Here is a 13990-nt window from a genome sequence, read left to right as displayed (position 1 = left end):
AGAATGGGACCATGGGGATGAGATCAGAGAGCCTGGAGGTGCGATGGATGCAGCCACTCCAGCCAGGGGTGCCCCCAGAGGATGGGGGGTTTGGCCTTGATACCCCACAGGGTATCTTATTTTACTCTAATAAATAGAATTAATACTTTCAAAACATAATGGGAGGAGCAATTTCCACAGCAGGTGGTGGTGAATCCAGCTGATTGATTGGGAGAGATTTCTGCTGCCAAGGATGTGTTTTCACTTCATTCCTTCCCCCCTTCCCTGGAGGGGATCTGCAGCCTTTTCCCACGATATCCCATTGTAACACTTCCAACTTCAAAATCAAACCTCCGAAATGTGGAGGAGGGAGAGATTGCAGGAAACCAACATTTACATTGCTTCCAAGAGACCATTTTTTTTCTTACTAAGATCCACGAGAGGGGTGGTTTCCTGCAGCTACAGCCCTTATTATGGTGTGGCAAGTTCCAAGTGACCCAAGAGAGGGTCAGCAGGGAAATATCCTGGGGTTAGGAGGTCATGGAGTGGGATAGCTTGGAAAATATATATATGTGTGTGTGTGTGCATGTGGAGCTGCTGCAGCACCTTTGCTCAGCCACAGGAGCTGTAAGGAAAGACTGAACGATGCTCCTTGGCCTCTCTGCTCAATTCTGCAGCATTTTGGGGCAGAAAACAATGATTGAGAGCTTGGTTGGGCCATGGCCAGCCTGGGTGGCTCCCTGCAGCAGGACCCAACCATGGCACATTCAGGGCCATATTCATGTTGCTCTGACTTGGTGTATTTTTAATTCCTCCAGCAAGTTGACACCTGGTTCCCAGTCACTGCCCGCCTCGTGCTGGCTGCGTTTCACCCACTGGGGCTGGCTGGGGGTGTTCCCAGCTCACAGGGCCAGCTGTGCTGGAGCCAGCACTGCCCACCAAAGCAGGGAACCAGTGCCTGGGGCAGGACAGTGGCTGGGATTTGTTGTTTGATCCCTCTGAGATTGGAAACAACAACATCAAGTGTTCCACCCTGCCCCCGAGCTGACAGAGGAGGGGTGGCCCAGAGACTCTCACAAGAGCTATCCTAGGACAGAGGAAGGGAGAGGGGAGGCATTTGGGCACCTGCCCTTCCCTCCAGGTCTGCTGGGCCTCTGTGTTGGCCCCACATAGGGCCAGGCCTGGCTGGTGCCCCTGAGCTGGCACCCACAGGTGCAGCAGGAGCTGTGCCACCCCCAAAGCCCAGCGGGTTTACAATGTGCCCTGGGAAAGGGTCCAGGGTGCTGAGGGACTTTCCAGCCCTTGGCTGCTGCTGGCAGTGGTGACACAAGGCCAGTGGTTGTCCCTAGTGTGCCCCCAGTGTCAGTGATGGGGCTGAGCCTGAGCTTTGCTCCCGTCCTGCCCAGGAGCTGGTGGGCAGCTCCAGCCTGGCTCTGCTGAGGACAGATGAGAAGCCCCGCAGCTCCCCACGCTGCCCTGGGAAGGGGTTCTGCTTCTGGCAGATTTTGTGGTGCTGGGACTTTGCATCATGCCCTGCTGCTGTTCCTGTTTCCCTGGGTGTCCTGGTGGGAACATCCCCAGCCCTGCTGTCTCCGTTTCCTCGTGAGCCACATCTGGGGTGCAGCTGGGAGATGGTTCCTCTGCAAAAGTCATTGCTGCTCCTTCATCCCAGCAAAGAGAGCAGGGAGTGGTGAAACCAAAACTGGCTGAGGCTGCTGCCCTGTGGGCTCTGGGCTGCTGCAGGTTCCCACCTTGGTGCTGCCCTGGAGAGAAGCCCCGAGTACTCGAGGGGAGCTGAAGAGGAAGGGGGGAAACAAAGCATGAGGAAAAGCAGGAGGGATGCTGGCAGGGCTGGCACAGGGGAGGGGATGTGCCTCGATCCCTCAGTGCTGCTGCCACGTGCAAGGGCTCCAGCAGAGCCCAGTGTGGAGCTGGTGCCTTTGCTGCGTGTCTGAGGGGGCACACACCACACACCCCACCATGCAGCTCACACCCCATGTGCACCCCACTGCACACCTGGCACCGTGTTCCCATATCCCCATATCCCTGTACCCCCACGTTCTCATGTCCCCATATTCCTGTATCCCCATTCCCATATCCCCATATCCCTGTACCCCCACGTTCTCATGTCCCCATATTCCTGTATCCCCATTCCAATTTCCCGGTATCCATGCATTCTCCTGTCCCCATATCCCCCCGTTCTTGTATCCCTATATACAGATATTCCCCCGTTCCTGTATCCCCATATCTGTGTATCCCCACGTTACTGTATCCCTGTGTCCCCATATCCCTGTATCACCATCTTCTTGTGACCCATATCTGTGTATCCCCCACCCCTGTATCCCCATTCCCATGTCCCTGTGTCCATGTAACCCCACATTCCCACGTCCTCCTGTGTATCCCCATTCCCGTGTCCCCATATCCATCTATCCCCGTCCCCATATCTGTATATCCCTGTTCCCATATCTCCATATCCGTGTATCCCCTGTTCCCCTATCCCCATGTTCTTGTCCCCTGTATCCCCGTATTCCCATATCCCTTTACTCCCATGTTCCCATGTCCCCATATCGTGTATCCCCATCCCTGTATCCCCTGTTCCTGTGTCCAGGTATCCCCTCGTTCCCCTGTACCTGTGTATCCCGCTGTCCCTGTGTTCCCATATCCCCGTACTCCCATATTCCCACCTACCCCTATCCCAGTATTCCCCATTCCCGTCCCGTTCCCCGCCCCCTCTCGCGCACGCGCAGAGCCCCTTCCCGGCTGGCCCGCGCCCCGGCAGTGACCCCGCCCCCGGCCGCGTGCGCAGGCCGCGGTTCCCGCGAGCTCCCGGACCTGCAGGAACCCCGGGACCCTCCGAGACCCCCCGGGACCCCCCGGGACCCCTCCCCAGACATGAGCGCCGCGGGGCCGCCGGGCCGCGGGATGCGCTTCGCCGAGACCCAGCTGCGGCGGCACGGCTGGCGCCGAGGTGGGGCCGGGCGGGAGTCCCAGGGCAGGGGTCCCGGGGTCCAGGGCAGGGTGGGTCCCCGGTTGTCCCACCGTCCCTTGGCCCTCCCTGAGCGCCCTGGGCTCCACCCAACCCCGGAAACTCCCTGGACCCGGTTCCCCCTGCCAAGCCCCAGGACCCCCAGAATCGTCTCCCTTCAAGCCTCAGGACCCCCAGACCCGGCTCCCCCTGCCAAGCCCCTTCTGCCTCCGTGTCCCCCCCCAGCTCCCCCCCAACTCCCGGCTCCTTCCAGGCCCCAGCTACCCCCAGGCCCCGGGACCCTCCAGGACCCAGCTCCCCACCCCAGCCCCCGGTGGTCCCCAGCCCCGGTGATCCCCAGCCCCAGTGATCCCCAGCCCCGGTGGTCCCCAGCCCCCGGTGATCCCCAGCCCCCGGTGGTCCCCAGCCCCCGGTCCCCCCCAGCCCTCCCCGGCCGCGGGTGATGGGTGGCTGTGTCGGCAGGGCAGGGCCTGGGCAAGCGGCAGGACGGCATCGCCGAGGCCATCCGGGTGAAGGTGAAGTGTGACACGGCGGGGGTGAGTGCAGCCCCCCTGCCCAGCCCGGGCCCCGCGCCCCCCGCCGGCCGCAGCCATTCCCGCGGCTCCTCTGCACCCCGCAGGTGGGACACGACGCGGCGGAGCCCTTCACCTTCCACTGGTGGGACCACGTCTTCAACAAGGCGGCTGCCAACATCGCTGTGGAGGCCGGGCAGGTGAGGGAGGGCTGGTGGGGCACCCTGCTCGGACAGGGATGGGATGGAAGGCAGGGGAGGGGGTTGGTGGTCCTTGTGCTGGCTCTGTGTGTGTCCCCCCGCAGCCCCTCTCGGCACAGGGACCGTGGTGGCAGAGAGGTGCTGCTAGAGGGGTGAAGCCCCTTGGGCAGATCGTTCCCGAGCCCTTTGTCTCTCCCCTCCAGGATGGCATCTCCGTGAAGGCGCTTTCTGAGCAGGGAGGCGGGATCAGCAATAGGAAGCCACGCAAGGCCAGCAGCACCGGGGACCTGCTGTACGGCCGCTTCGTGAAGGTAACCGGCCCCGGGAGGGGGCTCAGAGAGCAGCTGGTGTCTCTGCAAAGGCTGTGGAGAGCTCTGCACCCTGCTCACAGCACAGCCCCCAGCCTATGGCTGCTGTGTCCCCCTTTCTCACGGCCCCTCCGTGTCCCTGGTGCAGTCGGCCACGCTCACAGCCTGTGGGGAGGAGTCTGTGTCGCTGCCCGCCGGCTCTGAGAGCAGCGAGGAGGAGGAGGAGAAGCTGGACCTCTCTTCAGCCAGGAGGCAAGGCTGAGCCCCACCCCCACTACGGGGAGGGACGAGGGCTGCGAGGGGCCACACTGCTGGGGGGTGACACGTCCTCTCTGTGTCCCGCAGGCTGACGGACGAGGAGCTGGTGCAGGCATGTGGGGGCCGCACGGCACACAAGTGAGTGGCTGGGGGGGCCACTGGGCTGGGCTGGGCTGGGGGGCACATTTCCTGCCAGGGAGACGCCAGATCCCACGGCCTGTGGTCGTTGCAGGGGTGCCCGTCACGGCCTGACCATGAGTGCCAAGCTGGCGCGCCTGGAGGAGCAGGAACGAGCCTTCCTGGCCACATACCGGCACAAGGGGCGGCAGCAGGAGCTCCCGGAGAGCAGCCCCCCGGAAGAAAGCCAGGGCAAAAAGAAGAAGAAAAGGAAAAAGTCCAGGGATGGAGCCGACCCTGAGGTGCCACAGAGCCAGGAGCCAAATGAAGAGGAGGAGGAGGTATCAGGAAAAGAAGAGAAGGTTGTGAAGAGGAAGAAAAAGATCTGGGAGCCAAGCAGAGAAGAGGAGCCGATGGCAGAGAAGGTCAAGAGGAAGAAGGTCACAGAGCCATGCGGAGAAGAGGAGGCATCAGGAGAGGAGGGGAGAGTCATGAAGAGGAGGAAGAAGCCAGAGACAAGCACAGAACAGGAGGTGGCAGAAGAGGAGGGCAAAGCTGCAAAGAGGAAAAAGAAGAAGAAACAGAAGAAGGAGGAGGAGGACAAAGAAGAGCCAGCTGAGACAGATGTACCTCTAGAAGGCACAGGTGAGCCAGACCTGGAACACAGCCCCAGGAAGAAGAGAAAAAAGAAGAAAAGGAAGAGGGAGCCAGAGTGAGCAAGTGCCACGGCTGCCGTGTTATGCAGCTGCCAGTCCCACCTTGCTGTGAAGGTCCCCATCCTGGTGCTGGTGGGTGCCCAAGGGTGCTCCAGGCTCGTCCCAGATGAAGCCCAGCGCTGTGGCTCAGCCTGGGGATGCTGGGCTGGGACAGGTTGGTCTGGAGCTGGATTGAGCTTTATTTCACCCCCTGAGCCTTCACTGGTCAGGGGTGACCCCAGTTCCCCCCAGGCCCTGGGGCAGGCACCCCTTTGCTGTGGGCTCATTGCAGAAGGACACAAGGGGACAGACCCTGCAGAGTACTGAAGTATTTTTTCAAGGGCACAAATAAATCTTTATTGCAGTGAGACCACCCTGAAGCGTGAGTGGTGTGGGAAGCGGCAAAACCCAGGATCCCAGATCATTTGGATCAGGCAGCAACCTCAAACAGAGTCCCCCCAGCAGCCCCCATCACTCTCACCTCCTGGGCCTTTGGTCTGCAGTGACCTCTGATCCTGCTGGGTTGGGCTGAAGCCCAGCAAGGTGCTGAGCACCCTCCCAGCAGAGGATTGGGCAGAATTCGGCCCCGGTGTGCGGTGCTGAAGCCGAGCCCACCCCCTGTGGCCGCAGCCCTATGTGAGCTGCAGGACACAGTCCGTGCCGGGGTACGCCGGCAGGTTCAGGGCGTATTTCTGCTGCAGCGCCGGGGGCACAAACCTGCCCCCCAGGAAGTGGTATCGCCCGGCAAAGTGTGCCGCCGCCTTCTTGGGCGCCGTTAGTGAGATGAGCATGTCGGGCTGGAGGCCGTCTGCCTTCCCCTTCTCCACGTCCCAGCCTGCAACGAGCCCCATGGCCGGGATGGAGCCGGGACCACCCCGGCCGGGCACCTTCCTGCGGGGGGTGCGGCCGTTACTCACCCGAGGGGATGTCGATGCTGGCGATGGGCACCGTGACGCGCTCCAGGGTGCTGAGGATGCTGCCGAAGGGCTCCCGCACCGCCCCCTTGAAGCTGAACCCGAAAATCGCGTCCACCACCAGGCCGTAGAGCTCATCAATGAACGCAGCCTTGCAGCAGGGAGGGCAGCGGGTGAAGGGCAGCCCTGGGCGCTGCTCCCCCTGCTCCCCAGCCGGCGGCTGCCCCTCACCTCAGTTGGGAACTCTGGGAGGAAGGGGATGTCCATCTTCTCACACTGGGTGGTCAAACCTTCGAAGAGGGCCTTGCTGGGGCGCTTGGGGTAATACACGGTGGGCAGGTAGCCCTACAAGAGCATGAGGGACCTGAACTAGTCCTGTTCTGGCACCAGCAGCAGCCAGAGGAACAGGACCCCAAAGCCTGTGGGTACAGGGGCACGTGGGCATTGGCAGCCTCACAGGGAGTGTGCAGAGACTCACAAACATCTTCAGGTGCCGGGCACAGACCAACCCATCGCCACCATTGTTCCCTGGCCCGCAGACCACCAGCACGGCGGGCTGGCTTGTAGTGAAGGAGCTGGGTGGGTAGGCCTGGTAGGAAATGTGGAGTTATGATGGGAAAGCAGGGCTACACCATGCAACCAGGACTCCCACCTGCCTCCCAACGATCCCAACCTTGGTGCTGCCACAGGTCTGCCTGTGGGACTGGGACCCCACCCTAGGACCCTTCCCAGGATCCCCACTTGCCTCCCTGGTGTCCACCTTGGCAGAGGCACAGCTCAGTACTCAGTGCTGGGACCCCCCAGAGCCCCTACCTTGGTAATGGCAGGGGTGCAGCTCAGCCCACAGTGCTGGGACTTCCTCCCCCAAACCCCCCCAGTACCTTCAGCTGCCTCCTGGGCACCCACCTTGGCAGTGGCACAGCTCTGCCCATGGGACTGGGACCCCCCTAGAACCCTTCCCAGGATCCCTCACCTGCCACCCTGGTGCCCACCTTTGTGGTGGCACAGCTCAGTACACAGTGCTGGCACCCCACAGGCCCCCCCCTGCCCCTCAGGACCCCCACCTTGGCGATGGCAGTGGCACAGCTCAGCCCTGCCAGCTCCATCAGCTGATCCACGCTGAACTTGTACTCAGTGAAGAGCTCCTGGTCGATGGCCTGGGCCTCCTCCTGCCTGGGGGGAGGAGGATGGCACCCCTGGGGACCCCCACACCCGGCCACACACCAGGTCTGCAGGGCTGGGGGCTGCTATGACCCCCCTCGACTTTGCACGAGCCATGGGGGTAACACAGACAGGGTCCTGCTCCCCATGCCGAACCCCCCCGTGTATATCTGCACCCCAACATCAGGTCCTGCCCGACCCCTTTGCACCTCTCAGCCCCCCCATGTCCCGTCCTCCTCGACCCCTTTTTCCCCCCCCACCGTGCGCCCTGCACCCTGCCCGCCCCCTAGAACCCCCGCCCGCTCTCCCACCCCCCTCACTCCCCGCCCCGCCTCCCCACCCAGCCCTACCCGAGGAAGCGGAGCCCCTTCGGGCCGGTCCCCGCGCTGGGGCCGTGCATGGCGCGACGGGGAGGGCACCGGCCCCACTCCCGGCCCTGACCCCAACCCCAGCCCCGGCACCGCCCGCCCGCCCGCGCCGCTGCCACGAGCAGCCCGAGCCCCAGCAGCGCCCTCGGGCCCGGCATGCGGCGGCCTCGGCCCCGACCGGCCCGGAACGGGGCGCGGAGCTCGGAAGGAGCAGGCGCGGGGCCGCCCCGGGGAGGAGCGATGGTCACGGAGCGATAGTCACTGAGAGACTATCACCGAGCCATCGTCACTGAGAGACCATCACCGAGCCATCGTCACCGAGCGACCGGGCCGTGCCGGGCAGCCCCGCTCCCTCCCCGCGCTCCATCCAGCCCCCTCCGCCTCTCCAGTTCCCTCGGGACCCCCGCAGTCCCTGTCCAGGACTCCGCGCTCCATCCAGCCCCCTCCAGCCCCTCCAGTCTCCTTGGGACCCCCCGCTCCATCCAGTTCCCTTCATCCCCTCCTGTCCCGGTACAGGACCTCGCCGTCCCTCCACTCCCTCTCTAGGCCGGGACCCCGTGGTCCATCCAGCCCCCTCCTCCTCCAGTCCCGTCAGGACCCCATGGTCCATCCAGCCCCCCCCTCCTCCTCCTCCAGTCCCGTCAGGACCCCGCGGTCCATCCAGCCCCCTCCTCCTCCTCCAGTCCCGTCAGGACCCCGCGGTCCCTCCAGTCCCTTCATCCCCCCCCAAACCCTGGCATGGAAAGGATGGTGGAAACAGAGCGGGGTCAAAACCGTGTTGGCTCAATGGGCACCCACACCCCACTCCAGCTTGGGGCTGTCCAGGCCCCTCCCGAGAAACAGCATCTCTGATGTGTCCTGCTGGTCACACGAGGCTGCAAACGAGGGACAGTGTCCTGGTCCTTCTGGGGGGTTCCCGGTGGGGCCAGCAGCTGGTGGCAGTGGCAGTGGGGTCATCGCCAGGGCTGCAAGACCACGGAGGCATCACAGGTTGTGAGGGTGTCCATAGGGATGCAAAATGGAGTTATGGAGTCACGGACTGCTTTGGGTGAGGAGGGACCTTAAATCCTATCTTGTCCCAAACCCTCCTATCATGAGCAGGGACACCTTCCACTAGACCAGGTTGTTCCAAGCCCTGTCCAACCTGGCCTGGAACACTTCCAAGGATCCAGGGCAGCCACAGCTTCTCTGTGGCACACGTTGCCACCCTCACAGCCAAGAATTTCTTCCCAAAATCCCATCTAACCCTGCTCTCTGGCAGTGGGAAGCCATTCCCCCTTGTCCTGTCACTCCAGGCCCTTGTCCAGAGTCCCTCTCCATTTGTCCTGAAGCCCCTTTAGGCACTGGAAGGCAGTAGTGGGCAGGAGGTTCATATGGGGGCTGGAAACCACCCTCAGACCTACTGCCCCATCCACAGGGCGGGGGTTGATGTTGGCTACAAGGTGTCAAAATCCCCAGGCCTTGTGATTTTTGGTTTGGGGACTTGTCCCTTGCAAGGATCAGGGGTGTCCCAAGCCCTGCTGGGGGTCTCCACCCCTGAACCCTCCTCTCAGAGGACACCCTGGAGCCCAAACCTCCTGTCTGCTCCCTTTTTCACTTCCCCAGGGCATCACCTACTGCTCCAGAGGCCTTGGCTGGAGGGTTTGGTGGTCAGGATGCCCTGTGGAACACACTGTGAGACCTGCAGCCCTGGGCTCTCCAGGGAAGTGACACTCCAGTGGTGTTCTGTACTTACAGGGCTGGAGGCCTCTGTGGGGTGGTGGGGCCAGGCACAGGGGGGTGGTCCCGTTACTGGCAGAGAAGTGAAGCTCATGTGGAGGTGACAGAGAGCATCTGCATGACAAACTTCCCCCATCACCTCATGACCGAGCCCTCCCCAGGTTCCAGCTGGAAGTACCCCAAACCCACTCCCCGGAATTACATATCTTTAAAAACCTCTCAATTTTCCTCATTAACCAGGAGCTTCTCTGGAGAGACACCACTCATTGTGCTACATCTGTTGCAGGGGCTGTACTGGGGTGACTCCCCCTCGCCCACCTACCTGTTAGCCTGGGGCTGACTCAGACACCCTGGAGCCACGCTGGGACCACCCTCATCCTCCCCAGAAGTGCCCAGGGTGCCGTGTGGGTTCTGGGGCTCCAGTGCAAGGGCATCAGTCAGGGCCACTCCTCTGCCTCCGGGGAGGAAGGACAAACAGGCAAGAGCAGAGTGTCAGACTGTGTTGAAGCCTCAGCTTCAGCAGGAATCTCCTGGATGGCTCAATCCTGCATTTAGGTCTAACCCTCTCACCTGAATGCCTGGGATGTGCTCCTGGCACACACACGTAAAGCTGGTCCTGGGTTTCCCCTCCAAAAGACCTGGAGTGAAGGAAGGAAGGTTTGTCTCCTGGGTGATGCTGGGAATTCATCCCAGAGGAAGGAGGGAGAGGACAGCAGCTTTGCTACTCACACCTCACTCCCCTGGAGCCGTGTCCTGCTGGCCTGGGGCAGCATGGAGCAAAACCGCAGCTGGCTGAGCTCCTGCTGGGATGGAGGGATGGTTGGGGCTCACATGTGTGTCCCTCTGCCCACCAAACCTGGGCACCTCTTGCCACCAACCCCTACTGGGGTCCCAGCCTGCCTGTGTCCCACGCCCCGGGTGATGCTCACCGGAGCTGGGGTGGGCACCCGGCCCCCACGGTGGGAGAGGCAGCCACCCAGGCAGAGCCGGTGCTGGATGGCATCCGTGAGCTTGTGCACAACCCTCTCTCGGGCAGCTCTGGGGGTATCCTGTGGTGGACAGAGCCTACATGGATGATGGGCCAAGTGGGTCTGTCCCCAGGGCTGGGGCACCCGTGATGCACAGCAGAGTCTGGCCCTGGAGGTTCCCCAGTGGGTCTTACCTGACAGTGGGAAAGCAAAGTCAGGGCCTCCTGGTAGTGCCCGATGGCTTTCTGGGGGTCTCCCAGGTGAAAGTAGGCTGTGCCCAGCCCCTCACATGCTTGCCACTGCCCCTGCATGTCCCCTGGGAAGCAAAGGGCAGCGTCAGTCCCAGCACGATGCAGTCGAGGTCCTGGGCAGGGAGCATCACCCAGCTTGGGTCCACTCAGCACCTGGATGCTGCAGACCCCCCCGGGGTGGGGGTGGTTGCCTGTGCCTCCCCTCACCTGAGTCCCGGAAGGCTTGCAGGGCATGCAGGTAGTTCTCCACGGCAGCCTCATGGTTCCCGAGCCGGCTGCAGGCGTAGGCCAGATTCCCAAAGCACTGCCCCTGCGCCCTCCGGTTCCCCAGGGCGCCTGGAATTGGGGACAAGGGGCTCCATCCCCAGCCGGCACACCCAGCAAAGCCAAGAGCCGGCGGCAGCGGTGTAACCTACCGTGCAGCGCGGCCGCGCGCCGGTGCCAGCCCAGCGCCGTGCCAAAACCGCGCAGCGCGTTGTGGGCAGCGCCCAGGTTCTGCAGCAGCGCAGCCTCCCGCTGCCGGTCCACCCCGCAGAGCCCGAGGGCCCGCTCGAAGCTCTCAGCAGCCAGGGAGAAGATGTGGAGCTGGGAGTAGCCCAGGCCGATGTCGTTGTAGAGTTTCCCTGGGGGCGCAGAGGAAAAGCGGGTGCGGGAGCTGCCCCCCCACCCCTGGACCCTCGAGAGCAAAGGGTGCAGCACAGCGTTACCTCGCAGGGCCGGGTCGGGGATGGCCTCACAGAGCGAGCGGCACTGGGCGAGGACCCCTGCGATCTCCGCTGCCCGGAACCGCCGGCTCTGCAGCATGGAGCCACTCGCCCTGCTCAGAGCCACCGCCGCCGCCTCGGGGCTCTCCGCCGCCCTGTAGGTCCGCGCCGCATCCAGGAAGCACCGCGCGGCTCGTGCCGGCTCCCGCATCCCCAGGTAGCAGCAGCCCATCTGCACGTGGGTCCCTGCTCGGCCGCCAGCCTGCGACACGCCGTTGTGGCCGCTGGCTTTGCCAAAACAAGCCTTGGGAAAGTCCTGAAGCCCTTCCCGAGCTGCCCCAGCGTTGAAATAAAGGTCCCCCGGGTGCTCCCCGTCCTCCCTCTCCGAGGGCTGGGACTGCAGGAGGAACTGAAGGGCCTTTCTGGGCTTCCCAGTCTCCACGTAGGCAGCCCCCAGGTTGAAGGCACAGGCCCTGCGGAGCTGAGGGCTCACCGTGTCCCTGGAGAGGAGCAGGGCCTTCCTGAAGCACCCCACTGCCTCCTGCCCAGCACCCAGTGCCAGCGCCCGGTGCCCGGCTTGTGTGAGCCCCTCAATTGCAGCCACCCGCCCCACTGCCTCGTCACCTCCCTCCTGGGCATCTCCCCTGGCCTCGGCCTTCTCCTTCTTTTTCTTCTGGCTCTTCTTGCAGCTGGGAGGGTTGGTGGGGGCTGTGGAGGCTGCAGGGGCTGCAGGGGTGGTGGTGGTGGAGGGGAGGACGGGGTTGTCAGGGGTGGTGGGTTGCAATCCCGGGTCAGCAGCCTCCTCTGAAGCCATGGGCAGGGGCAGTGACCTGCCTGCAAGAGAGGCAGAAGCTCTGGCAGCCGAGCTGGCACGATCCTGCCAGGGATTCAAATGAGCAGAGTTAAAAATTTCAGGGGGGAAAAAGGCCTTTCCACGGAGGACCCTGCAAACATTGGTGGCCACCTGAGGTGAGAGAGGTCGCTCTGGGGGAGCAGGGGAGATGCCGCAGCATGGGGTGGAAAGTTCCCGGGGCGCCTTTTTGGGAGGCAGGATAACCATTTGCACGCACTTACTGTTTGCTCTTCAGGCGAGAAGGGTGCTCAGAGCAGGGAGGGGAGGGCCCGGGCATCCCCGCCGGCGCTGCTGCAAGTCACAGCTCTCTGATGGGGGTGGATGGAGGGGGTCCAAGGGGTCTCTCCGCTTGGGCTTCCTGGAAAGCTGCCTCAGCAGGTCACAGCCCCCCAGTGATGGACGCTGGCGCCTGGCGCTGCAGCACAGCCGGGTTCTGAGCGGTAGGAGTGTGGCAGGAGCTGGCACAGGCTGGGACAAAGCTCCCGGGGAAGCACATCCTGCAATGGCCCCGCTGGCTCTGGTTTCACCCCTGTCACCAGCACGGTGTGCAGCGCCATGGCAACTCCGTGCAGCAGCACCGGTGTGGGACCTGTGATGGATGGGCTGCACAACCTGGGTGACAGTTGTGGTTTAAGCCCAGATGGAGATTAGGCACCACACAGCCACTCGCTCAATCCCCCTTTTTTGCCCTCCCAACCTCATGGAATGGGGCAGAGAATCAAAAGTGAAACTTGTAGGTTGAGATGAGAAAGGTTTAATAATTGAAAACAAAGTAAAATACAATAATAATGGTAAGTACTAATAATAATGATTTAAAAAAAGGGAAAGAAAAAGCCCCCAAGTGATGCAGAATACACCTGCTGACTGATGCCAGACTCCCTTCCCAAACCCAGATCAGCCCCTCCCAGATAATTCCCCCAGTTTATATACTGGGCATGATGGTCTATGGTGTGGAATATCCCTTTGGCCAGTTTGGGTCACCTGTCTGGGCTATGCCCCCTCCCAGTTTCTTTTGTGAACCTTCTCACTGGCAGAGCACGAGGCACAAAAAACCCAAAAGGCCCTTGACTTAGGAGAAACACAATTTACCAAAAACCAAAACATCGTCGTTATCAACATTATTCTCATTCTGAATCCAAAACACAGCACCGTGCCAGCTACTGAGAAGAGCATTTCAGCTCCATCCCAGCCAGAACCAGGACCGACGGATCCTACAACCGCACGATGGAGGGCACGGCTTTGTGCTGGGCGGCACCACCGCAGGACGGACAGGACACGGGCATAGCGGATGACACAGCCACGCCAGGCGTGGCACAACCGGCCCCTCACTGTCTCGGCAGCTCATGGCAGGCCTGGGGGTTGGGTTCGTGGCAGGGCAGGTCTGTGCTTTGGCGCAGGTTGACGGACAGCTGCAGAGCAGCGAGGGCACAGCGAACCGCAGGGCTGGCAGCCTGGGCCTGCCACAGCCTTAGCCCCTGGGCACAGCCCGGGCTGGGGTCCCCCAGCAGCCCCTGCTTGGACCTTCACCCACCGGTTCCCGCTGCATCCCGGTTCTTTCCTAACCCCTGAACCCACGGGGTCCTCCCGCCCCCCGGTGTGTGCCACCCCCCGGAACCCACAGGCGACCGCTGCATCCCGGTGTGTGCCACCCCCCCGCACCCACGGGCTCCCCCTCTCCCCTCGGGTGTCCCCACGCACGCTGTTTTGTGCCACTCCCCGCACCCACGGGCGCCCCCGTCCCGGTGCCGGTGCCGGAGCGCGGCCCGGCGGCCCCCGCGCGGGGCCACGTGGGCGGCGGGAGATTCAAACCGCGGGTGGAGCCTCCGCTGCCACCGCGGCCATGGAGGGGACTGGGACCGGGCGCTGTGAGTGACCAACACCGGCAAGGGGGGACTGCCGGGGGCAGGAGAGGCCATGGGGGGCGCGGGGGGACAGGCAGGTCTGGGGGTGCAGGGAGATGGCGGGCGGGTGAATCTGGGGGAGCCGGGGGGTGGACA

The 13990-nt window shown here is 63.0% G+C and overlaps 3 protein-coding genes across 3 annotated transcripts; 1 reads left to right on the top strand and 2 right to left on the bottom strand.

The window, feature by feature from the left end:
- The first annotated feature begins 2826 nt into the window (after positions 1-2826).
- On the top strand, positions 2827-5639 carry GPATCH4 (G-patch domain containing 4). Its single transcript, XM_050328021.1, has 7 exons — positions 2827-2947; positions 3428-3501; positions 3585-3677; positions 3881-3988; positions 4134-4237; positions 4331-4381; positions 4476-5639. Exons 1-7 carry the CDS (start codon positions 2872-2874, stop codon positions 5074-5076), a joined length of 1107 nt encoding a protein of 368 aa, XP_050183978.1. The 5' UTR covers positions 2827-2871; the 3' UTR covers positions 5077-5639.
- Positions 5385-7656, bottom strand: NAXE (NAD(P)HX epimerase). The gene is made up of 6 exons (XM_050328023.1): positions 7481-7656; positions 7034-7142; positions 6448-6558; positions 6201-6314; positions 5973-6120; positions 5385-5890 (listed from the first exon to the last, which is right to left on the bottom strand). The coding sequence occupies exons 1-6, from the start codon at positions 7654-7656 to the stop codon at positions 5688-5690; spliced, it is 861 nt and encodes a 286-aa protein (XP_050183980.1). The 3' UTR covers positions 5385-5687.
- A 616-nt stretch (positions 7657-8272) lies between these two features.
- Positions 8273-13909, bottom strand: TTC24 (tetratricopeptide repeat domain 24). The gene is made up of 10 exons (XM_050327798.1): positions 13720-13909; positions 11144-11974; positions 10853-11059; positions 10644-10772; positions 10380-10501; positions 10147-10266; positions 9947-10017; positions 9788-9855; positions 9540-9672; positions 8273-8463 (listed from the first exon to the last, which is right to left on the bottom strand). The coding sequence occupies exons 1-10, from the start codon at positions 13907-13909 to the stop codon at positions 8364-8366; spliced, it is 1971 nt and encodes a 656-aa protein (XP_050183755.1). The 3' UTR covers positions 8273-8363.
- Between the last annotated feature and the right edge of the window lie 81 nt (positions 13910-13990).

The sequence above is a fragment of the Myiozetetes cayanensis genome, unplaced genomic scaffold (assembly GCF_022539395.1).
Source record: "Myiozetetes cayanensis isolate MyiCay16 unplaced genomic scaffold, myiCay2020 scf35, whole genome shotgun sequence".
NCBI classification, from domain to species: domain Eukaryota; kingdom Metazoa; phylum Chordata; class Aves; order Passeriformes; family Tyrannidae; genus Myiozetetes; species Myiozetetes cayanensis.
This window is presented reverse-complemented; position numbering and strand designations above follow the sequence as displayed.